General features: G+C 38.8%; 1 protein-coding gene across 1 annotated transcript; it reads right to left on the bottom strand.

The window, feature by feature from the left end:
- Positions 1 to 5779: 5779 nt before the first annotated feature.
- On the bottom strand, positions 5780 to 9916 carry GPR85 (G protein-coupled receptor 85). The gene is made up of 3 exons (XM_057732433.1): positions 9803 to 9916; positions 9503 to 9620; positions 5780 to 8392 (listed from the first exon to the last, which is right to left on the bottom strand). Exon 3 carries the CDS (start codon positions 8220 to 8222, stop codon positions 7110 to 7112), a length of 1113 nt encoding a protein of 370 aa, XP_057588416.1. The 5' UTR covers positions 8223 to 8392; positions 9503 to 9620; positions 9803 to 9916; the 3' UTR covers positions 5780 to 7109.
- Between the last annotated feature and the right edge of the window lie 1129 nt (positions 9917 to 11045).

Below are 11045 nucleotides of genomic sequence, written 5' to 3'. Positions count from 1 at the left end.
ATTATGTTCTCCATTAATCATTCCTTTACTGTGTATGGTTATGAATGCTAGAGTTACAGAAAGCTCTGGGGAGGTTTCAGAGTAGGGAAATAAGTGTAAGTAGTTGGGACATGGCTGGGAATGGTGATCCTGAAAGGTGGACTTTAAAGGGAGACTAGATAACAGACTCCTTGAAAGGATTTTACCCAGCTTATTATAATCATCCCTTTAAAATCTCCACTTTATATAAAATGTGACAGAACTGATTTAGGACTGAAGAATATGAGCTAGATCTAGGTAAAATTCTCCACATGGTATGAGTTGTGTAGCCCACTTTCAAAATTTGAGTGATGTAATATGAGCAATGTCCTTCTAAACAGTCATTTGAAAAATCAGATGGATTCTCCTGTTTCTGTGGCAATACGATCCTACATGAAAGTGGAGAGGGCTGTTAGGCAAATGACTACTATTCTTTGCTTCCTTTCGTGGAAAAAGAGGGAGAACAGCAAGGTGGAGATGAATTCTGAGGGCTGGAGCTCTGTTTCTGCTCAGTCACTTCGGCTCCCATTAATCTCTAACCTTATTCAGTTATTTTGTTAAAATGAACAGTAGGAATAGCAGCAGCAGAAATAACAGTAACAATGGCCAGTATTTATTGAATGCTCACTCTGGGCTGCGTGCTATACTAAGTGCTTTACACCCATCTTTTGCCTATTGCAAGTTATTTAACTTCTCTGTGCTTCAGTTTTTTAATTTGTAAAGTATGGATAATAATAGCATCTACTTCTTGTGATAGTCAAACGTGTTCATATATGAAAAGTGTTTAGAACAGTCTTTAGCACATAGTAAGTACTTAATAATAGTTATTATCTCATTTTTTAATCTTCAAAGCAAATCTTCAAAGGTAGTGGTTGCTGCTACTTACTCCCCCATTTGCAGATAAGCAAATTGAGACTCAAAGAGTTTAATAAACTTTTTTCACGATCATAATGATAGTAGGGACAGAATAAGGACTTAAACTTCCAAGTCTTGTGCTTTTCACTCCACCATTTTGGCCCTCCCCTTCCAGCACCTAAGCTCCAGCCATACAACATTCAACTTCTCTGATTAGTCGTGGATCCTTACATTGAATACATCATGAGCTTTCAGATCTCTCTATAGTTTGCTCATTTTATTATTTCCTTTCTCTGAAATGGCTTTAACTTTGTCAAGTAGATAAAATTATCTTTCAAGACTGAGTTCAGCTGCCACCTTTTCTATTGCACCTTCCTTCTCCCATCTTCACAGAGTTAATTGCTTGTCTGTGTTTCTTTTTTACACTTATCTCACATATCTCTCTTACAGCACTTATCACATTGTCTCATAATTTGTGTCTCTGCTGCTAGATGGTGAACTATGAGAGAACCAGTAAAAATTAAAATTTATTTAAGTTGCCAGACTCCCTTCTAAGGGCTTCACAAGGATGCACTCATTGAATCCTCTTAATAACCTCAGGATTAAGGTTTATTGAAGAGGCATAGAATGGTTAAGTAACTTGCCCAAGATCATATATGCAGTAGGCACACAATAAATGATTGTTGAATTGAATTATATCTAAGTAAAAATGCTTACTAAAAATGTCAAAAATTTCTTTTTTTTTCCCCTGGAGAAAATGAAATCTCTCAATTCAACATCTTTTTGGATGGAGGAGAAAAGAACAAACTCCTCTTTCATCTAGTCCAATTTTTTCTTTTTTAAAGCTATGAAAAGAAACAACTAATTAACTTCAGCTAGTTGAAGCTCAATTATCAATTCAGCTTTAAAGATTTTTTAAATAATATAACTTTTTCCCATGCTATAGTAAATGACTTACTTCCCAGTGATTATTCCCATGATCTTGAATATCCATGTAATTTAAATGTTATTTTATTGTCTATTCAAAACCCCATAATCCAGGACATGTACTTCAGTGCCAATTTTAGTACTTGTGTTGAGAATCTATAATTTCCCAAACACACAGGAAAAAAGCTGTTTTCTGCCGCTAAGCCAAGCGTGAGAACCTGTGTCTTTTTGAGGATGATGAGGTCCTGTGGCACCAGAAGGAGCTAAGGTGGGGGGGGGGGGGGGCTAGCTGTGAATGCCAGGTGTGAATAATTTCAAACCCCAAACCACCTGTGACTCCTTTAAGACCTCTTTTCACAATCACTCAGAGGCAAACACACTCTTTTTACTTTCCTCTGGGGCCTTTCAGGGCTCCATCCCTTGTATTAACTGCCTAATCTGGTGGGAGGAAAACTGGCTTTAAAAAAGCCTTTTAATCTAAAGGGTTTGAGCAGCTAATGGACATCATCCCCTTGGCAAAAGGAGGTGATGTGAAAACTGCTTCTCCATTTTAAAAATGAGGTCTTATTTATATAATCCTTTTATAAAGTTAAAGCCTCTTGCTTTAAATATATTTTTTAGAGCTTGTTACAATGCAGTAAATGGCAAAATGAGTGAGCCAAAACAATCTTTTCTCCACTGCCCCAGTTCTCAATAGCCCTTTAGTTTATTTGACTGGTTTGACTGATGGCAAAAAATAATCCAGTCATTTCCAAATGCTACCTTAGTTTTAACCACAGTATAAACAAAGTATGAACTTGTGCCTCAAAATTGAGCAATTATATCATTTTAATATGGTATAAAAAAAGTTTGTGAGAGAATTACGAAAGTCAGAGAACACTAGCATGCCCGGAGTTAAAAACAAACAAGTCAGCAACAATTATCTTAGTAGACCCTGAAATTTCCATTAAAAACATTTATAAGAGGCTATTAACAAACATGAAAGTGATGCATTTTTGCACAGAAAAACAAACTCATATGATTTTAGAATCATAAATAACCCATTATTCTGGTAGCCGTCTGTATTTAGCCAGTGTTTGAAACCCTGCCATTTGTCATCTTTGTTATTTTCTTTTTAACATGGAGTTAATATAAGCTGGAGTTTTTGTTTTGCATTGTTTTAATAACAATGTAGTTTATGCTACACGTGGAATAAAGAATGAAACAAAGTAAATTTATCTAATGTAAATTGATCTACAGAAGTGAAGGGTTTTGATTCTGTTTGCAACTGTCCTACGGTAATCCCTATTGCAACACAACTCACTATTACATGCCTTAGCTGAAAAGGGTATGTCTCTATAATTTTAAGTACATTTCATTGTATTTGCGATAGAAGTAAATGTTGGAGGCCAAATAAACTTTGCAGCTGATGGGGGCGAGGGTAGGGCGTTTTGTTGTATCTCCAGTAAGGAATAAGAAAAACATTGAAGGGGTAGCATGCTTTCATAATAAAAGATATGTACCCTGTTTCACAGGTTATTCCCGTCTTTGCTTGAGCACTATGGGAAGCCCCCTGGAAGCTGGCATGTTAGTGCCTTCCTTTGATTGTACTTTACCCAGGCATTCTCATACTAACTTGCAGGAAGGTATGAGTATGGAAGAAAGAACAGCTCCCTGTGGTTTGAAGGAACTGAAATATCTCTGATGTGAAAGTGGAGAGTCAGGACATGGGAGGACTGTTACTTTGTGTATAGCACTAACAACATGGGAACACAGGGTTCCAAAACACAACACAAAGTGAAGTATGAGTAGAATGAGGGGGTTCCCTCTGAACTGAAGGAGTATGATATATAGAAGATCCCAGGGAATACCGGGGAAAGATAGGAGATAAAAGGCATGAAGGGAAAATGGAAAACAGTCCATTTACGGTCATTAACACCAAGTCCATCATAGAAACATTTACTATTTTAACACTTGTAACTTGTTGCTACTACATATTTAATTCTGTTCTGCCTGTTTTCCATTGTGCTCCCAGCACCAAGCTCAGTGCCCAACACATATTTGTTGAGTGAATGAATAAAGGAATAAGCAATTCAGTTAGCATTCATGGGCGTAGAGGCAGATGGATAAGGGGCCATATCCATGTAAAGACGAATCAGTTATTAACCTCTATGAAAAATGCTGGTATTGAAACCCAACCAGCTAACATTTGAAGAAGACAATTCAGTCAATAGATTGTCCCACAAATAATTTTAAAATCTAATCACTGTGGTTAATTTTGTATTATTTAAATGAAGCCTCTGTGGGAAACTGAGCAGGTTACCTCCTTCTGCCTCAGTTAATATCTGCATAGGATTTCACAGTCACAGACCGAATGCCTAGCTCCAGTAAGGCATCTCACAAATAAATCCACTGTGCACAAAAGGAACCAAATGAGACAGTATAGACACATCCATGCAAACACATTGCCACTATTAAGGAAAACAATTTAAAACCTGTTCAACTCAGATGTAATTAGTCCTAGAGGGACACATTATTATTGATAATGGGTTTTTCTTATAGGGAAGTTGGACTCCCCAGTGGGAATGTACTTTTATTGGTTGAAAATTAGTAACATTTACAAATTGAATTAGTTACAGCTGTTTTTAAATATTGAATATTGGAATGGGTGCCAAAATAGATAATGTGATTTGGTCATTAAGACACTGAAGCAGATTTTTATTTTATATGATTGCTACCATTACTCATTTACTTACAAATAGCATTGATTAACTGGGAGTGTATCTCACTCACTGGTTGCCCCTTGACTTGAAATGCCAAGTTAGTCAAGGGTAGGCTTAAATGAGAGTCACTGCAGTTCAGTATTATTCACTGATCACTGGGGCTGATCACTTATTAAAGCTGTTGGAATATGTTATTCCAAATAGGTAGGTAGAATCAGGCAGTCTCACTTGGTTGCTGCTCTTGACTCCCCAGTCCCCTAGTCTCAAACCATGCTACAGATTTTTGTGTATATAATGGAGGCCAGTGTTGATAAAACCTGGTCTCTCTGGCCTCAAGATCATTACTGAATTTTCTACCGATTGCTGGTGATATTTGAACCTCTAAGAAAGCTCTTTATAATATATACTTGTGGTGATTATGTCTCTACTGTAAACTTTTTGAATTGGAAACATAATGTTATCAGAATATCTTTTGATAACATTTCCTTTATTGTATTTTAGACAATGATATAGTACCAAAAAGGGGTCTTTATTGCTAGATCCACCTCACTGTTGTACATTAAATTTTGTCTCAGATCCAATCAACTGTGGTATAAAGTAAAACTGAGTTCAAACAGAGTGCTCACTAAATCATGGCTTGAGTTGTCGTTAAATTGAATTGTTGCATATATCATTGAGATATTTCAATGATTTATTTTTCCTTACTTTTATTTATATTGATGTTTTCTTTATAGAAACACTGTAGCAATAAAGAATTCTGTTCCATTAGATTCCTAACCTTATTTTTCAAGTACCAAATAAAAATAAAAAACCCCAAACAAACAAAAACAATGAAAAACAAACAAAAACAATAACAACTTTTCTGGTTTTGTCATAGTGTAATTGTAAACCATTCTTCTTACACGTCATATATTTAGAATCCAAAATTTCTACCATGGCCCAAATTAAATGTGATGTTTATGTTTAAATTCTGAACCAACCAACTAAGCAGGTTTACATCTTTAAATATTACTGGCTTGTAAGAATAAATAGAATGAGTATGATAAAAGCTACCACATAGCGCTTTTGCAGATAATATTATTTGTCAGTTTATCAGCTTTGTGTTCCCTGTCATTCATGCATTTCCAGTTCCAGAATATAGTAGCTACAAAAATAAAAAGAACAAAACCATAATAAAGCTAGTCTTCCTATTTTGTGCTTGCCTCCCAGGTAAAAAAAAATTAAGTGCCAAAAATGTAAAACTTATTCCAAGAAAAGTAACAGGCTACACAAGAAAATTTTGGCAAATGCAACTTTATATTGAAATTCACACATCTGTATCTTAAAGAATGAGACGCACAGACTCTAATGTATTTCTAAAATACCAGAAATCATATTATAAGCTTTCACAAGTTAAAACTGAAATAATTTAAATGACCAATACACTGAATGTGCAGAAAGTATAAACAAGACTGTGCCTTCGGTAGAATAAATGCTTCACAAATTGTGCAGGATGTCATACTAAGGCTGTGGTCTCCTCTTGACAGCTGACTTAAAATATAAACACACATCAACTGCCTGCTTCTTAGAACACACTGTGATGAGTAGCACACCTCAGAAGAAAATCTCATTATCCCAGTGATGTGACCCTTAATTTTCAAACCATGTGAGGAAAAAGGAAAAAGAGTATTAAATGATCGCCCATGCACTTCCAGATGCATGACCATGACCAGTTACTGATTCAGTTTCCCATGACTCCAGTTTGCTCCAATGCTAAATAAGATGAAAGATACTAGATAACCCTTTAAGGCAACATGTGTTTATTCTGCATTATTAGAACTGCTCAGTTGTGACCGGTTGGTACCATTAATGTTGCCTCCCAGACCAATACCTAGTATTTGTAAAATATAGATGAATTGGAAAAATTTTATACCAAATCAACAAAAACCACATAATACAGTTTGATGCTAGCAATTTCACTAGTAGGTAAGGAAAGTGGTATTTAGAAATAGCAATGTATTAATACAAAAAAAGTAAACTGTAATTGGAACCAATATACTGCTTTGGAATGCTCCCCAAAACTTACAAGGCGATTTTTTAAAAGTGTGATAATCCAATAATTCATGGCGTGTCTTTAGTGAATTACAGTACTTTAAGTCCCCAAATATTTTAGTCCTTGCAAAACAATAATAGTATGAAATGTTTTAAAGTCTTCAAACTTCTAAAATTAGTTTTTATCAACATATTTACCTCATGTCAACTTAATTTATTAAGATGTCCAAAGCTAATTTTTTTTAATGTTTTTTCATAAATAGTGATATACACAGCATTTAGCACTGATACTTAGCACCTGCTACTTTCATTATCTAGTTTTCAACCACATAAAGAAACTTAGGGCAGTGGTTCAGTCCTTTCTTAATTACAAACCTTCGCCGGCAGTCAGCAGGATCACTCTGAGATTTAAAATAGGATTATAGGTGAACTATTGCAAAGACTGCAGAATGTTGCCCAAATCCTTATAACTGCTGATCCCATTCTTGATTTTCTTCTCAAGAAATGGCTACAGGCCACAATTGCTTAGCAGAGAAGGTTAGTGTTTCACAAGGCTAAAGATTTACAGATGCTCCTTCATATAACACAGTAAGGTTCCCTTGGTAACCTGGATTTTCTGCAGTAAAGAAGGGTTGTGCTGAAACAGCGCCTCAGCTCCCTGTTGGAGAAAATGCAGACAAAAGGATTGATTCCTGCTTGGGCAAAACTCATCCAGACAGCGGCTGTTAGAAATCCCCCTGGCACTACAGGCCCTCTTGCAAAAACTCTCCAATAACAGGCCACCAGGTAGGGACCCCACAAGGTTAAGAAGAGAAAAGTCATTATATAGAACATTCTGCTGATTCTTTTCTCCATTTTGAACTCATCTAAAACCAATAGCCTTCTTCTGCTCGTGGTGTTTGCATTTTGCCTGATGCCCAGCAAGGTGGGTGGTGTGGGACCCCTTCCAAATCCCGCTAGCCAATTGGCAGCTGCCTGGCCACTGGCTCCAGGGCCATGAAAAGTCCAGTTCTGGCTGACTGCTGCTACAAACTGGACTGGCTTCATTTTCCTTCGATCGTGGACAAAAAATATCAGCTTGAGGTAGACAAGCTGTGTAGCTAGGAGGATGAGGGCAAGGAGCAGCATAAATCCTAAGGAATCATTAGCCCTGAAGGAGCGGTGTTGGAAGGTACATTGATCTTCTTCCCTAATGAATGAGTAAGTGCCCACATCTAAAACTGGGGGGAACGCCATGGCCACAGACAGAGTCCACACCATGCAGATCACAGCCAGACACGTCCAAAAGGTCAGCCTTTTTGTATAGAAGCGGTGATGGGCGATAGCTAAGTATCTGGTGACACTGATACAGAAGAGCATGAAAGCAGTGTGGAAACAGGACAAAACCCCCAGAAAGGCAATCACTTTGCAAGTCAGAGTCCCATAAGTCCAGGTAGAGCCATTTTTGACAGAGTTGAATACAAATGGGAAACAAATTGCAGATCTGAGGATATCTGAACAGCAAAGATCCAACAGGAAGTAGTAAGGTGCTCTATGCAAGGTCTTATCTTTCACTAGCAAAATGGAGATCAGAAGGTTGCCCACCACGCTGACTCCTATTATGAAACCCAAGGAAGTCAGTTTCAGAAAAGCTGTTAGAGGAGAGAGATTTTGCAAAATGTTGTCAGCTGCATGGCTATAGTTCGCCATAGATGGATGGAGGATAAAGATACAGCCTCAGTCAAGTCTCATGATCTAGATATAAGAACAAGGAAAAGATAGATCCATACATTTTACTGAAAATGTAATCCACAAAGAGAACTGATCCGATCTGCAGTCATGCTTCCTCTTTTCTTCCATTTGATTTGCCATCAGAATATCTGGGGGAAAAAAAAAAGAGCTATCAGTTCTTAAGTTAACATGCAATGATGTCAGGCAGTGCTAACATAAAGCTGTTCATTTATGGGGAAGCAAATAAAGTTTTAATTTTGAATAATATTATTTGCTTTAGTATTTTTGCTTGAGATTTCAGAGAATTGGTTTGTTTAGTTTTCTGAGCTAGATTAATTTTAAAATGTCCCTATTTAAAAGAATGTACATTTGATTGGGCACCTTTAGGAGAGAGGGAATAAAATGTTCCCCAGTTGTAAAATATGCCAGTCCAGGAATTAATCACTAGTGTTGCAATGGAATCTACAAGATTGCTAACAGGAGACAGAGAAGAGACTACCCACATTTATTTGAGGTCTGTTAGTATCTGTCAGTGTTTTCCTGGCAGCTTCTCTGCTGATATGGATCCAGGGAACCCTTGCAAAATATATGTCTTTTAACTCAAGCACCACTATTCATGCTGCATATTATAAATATTTGTTGATTCATCTTCAAGCATAATTTCAACATCAGACTTCTAAATTAATAGGAACTTGCCCCAGGATTTGATGTGATTTAATCTTTTGTCTTTCCTTCCCCACCCAACCCTGAATTTTTGGCAAATCTTTTCTCTTTTAAACCCACATGAGTATTAAAAATGGTTAATGTAAACATTGGTCAGGGAAACACCCAGAGGAATAATGCACTTCCATTTGTAAATCTTGGCTGACTGGATTCAAATGAATTTAACATGAACCTGTATTTCTTGGGCAATTAAGCTTTTCCCATTTACACTGATAATCTTTGTTGCACATCTCAAGTGGCTTCATTTTAAAACAAAATGCACATTGTCTCCTAGGTGTCTGGGAGCCCCACCAGGGAAATCGGCTTCCTCTGTTATTCCCAGGAAGCATGTTTCCTTTGCCACTTCTCACTTGCCGGGAATATGGTGATAGAAGCCCAGGCAAAACTGCGTTCGATGATTTTAATTTCCCCACCGGTACATCCCCCGGTAAATACCGATCGCATCATGCAACATTACGAAACCTGAAATCCGCCACCCCTGGATTTATAATGGGGGGTGGAGGAGGGGGAGGGGGAGAGAGACATGCATTACATACGCGAAGATGGGGAGAGAGATTGCTTCTGTGCTGCAAGGGAACCGTTCCCGGTGATTCGCAGTCTGATATTCCTCAGTCTTGCAACGCTTTCCAGAAATGGAGGTCTCAATAAGCCCTACTGAAGATGCATTGTCTGAATGTACTTCCATTATGCAGTTTATTGTCCCCCAAAAAACAAAAAACAAAAAAGAGCAAAAAACAAAAAAACTCAAGGAGGGCTCTTTCCCGGTGAACCTGCAGTTTCATCAACACTGTGCGCCCACTCCCCCCCCCAACTTAACCGAGAGTATATCCTCCTACCTGTTGGTGTTGGATATCCCGACAGACTATAGCTTCTTCTTTCTATAAATTGCTGATTTTTTTTTTGCCTTAGTGCCTTGACTGAGCATCCAGGCAGGGCTCGTCGGCGCCTGCGCGCTGGAGCCTCCTTGAGCTCCAGCCGCGTCCTCCCCTGTCGCAGCGGCACCGTCTCCCCCAGTAACGCAGGGGCCGCGGCGGCGGCGGCGGCAGCGGCAGCGGTGGCGAGGGCGGCGGCAGGGGCTACTTCAGCCTCTTTGGAGCCAACAGGAGCCCCGACCCGTTTCCAGAGCGGGCTGGGTTTATTGAATGTCCTGTCCTGTTGAACTGGCACAATTGGGCTTTTGTCCCCTTGTGGCTGCTTCTGAACTTTTCCCTCCCTGCATTGGAAGTGGGGGTTTGGAAAGGCTCGTTCAGGACCTCAGGCCCACCCTCTTCCCTTAGGGCAGCGCACCTCGGTGCCGGAGGTGCCCGCCCCCCCTCAGCTTCCTGGAACCTCGCGTTCCTCAAGGATTTTCCTCCATGCTTTTTTAGGGTGGTCCAAGGCATTGGAAGCTTCTTTTAGCCTTCTTCTTTATTGACTTCCCCAGCTGACTGCATTTGGAGGTTAGCTTGCCGGGGGTGGGGTGGGGAGGTGGGGGGAGGGAGGAGGGAGGAGAAAGAAAAAGGAAAAGAAAAAAAAAAAAAGAAAGAAAATAAATTTTTTAAAAAAGAAAAAAGGCGCAGTCAGGAAACATCTTGTCAATGGGGAAGAAGGGGAAGCAGGTTAGGGCAGCCCTGTCTTTGTTAGTCTTCTGTTCTCCAGTGCACGCAGATATGCGTTAAGTAGGGAGAAGCTTAGTTCAGAGGAAAACTGCAAAAATAATTTATGTCCATTCTACCTTAACGAATATGACTATAGAACCAGACTTACACAGATTTTAAATGACTACTCCTCGCATTCCACCCCACCAAGCAACAGCTTTTCTTTTTACTTCTTTCAAGTACGGCTGACCAATAGATTGGTAATGTCACAGCAGTTGTGTGTATGTGAGTTTCCTTCCCCCCTTTGTTGTTACGGAAGAAGAATACTAGGAATATAACGATTCATATAAAACTTACACCCGTCCAAAAGGTCCGATGGTATCACTATACAGCACCTAGCCTGACACCTGGGTGCTTAGGGATGTCTCTAGAATCATGCATTTCCTTATTTTACCATTTCGGAAGAGTTTTGTTTGTGGGGGTGGTATAAGATTTTAAACAA

The sequence above is a fragment of the Hippopotamus amphibius genome, chromosome 4 (assembly GCF_030028045.1).
Source record: "Hippopotamus amphibius kiboko isolate mHipAmp2 chromosome 4, mHipAmp2.hap2, whole genome shotgun sequence".
In the NCBI taxonomy this organism is placed as follows: Eukaryota; Metazoa; Chordata; class Mammalia; order Artiodactyla; family Hippopotamidae; genus Hippopotamus; species Hippopotamus amphibius.
Note: the sequence above shows the minus strand (reverse complement) of the source record. Positions and strands in the feature narration are given on the sequence as shown.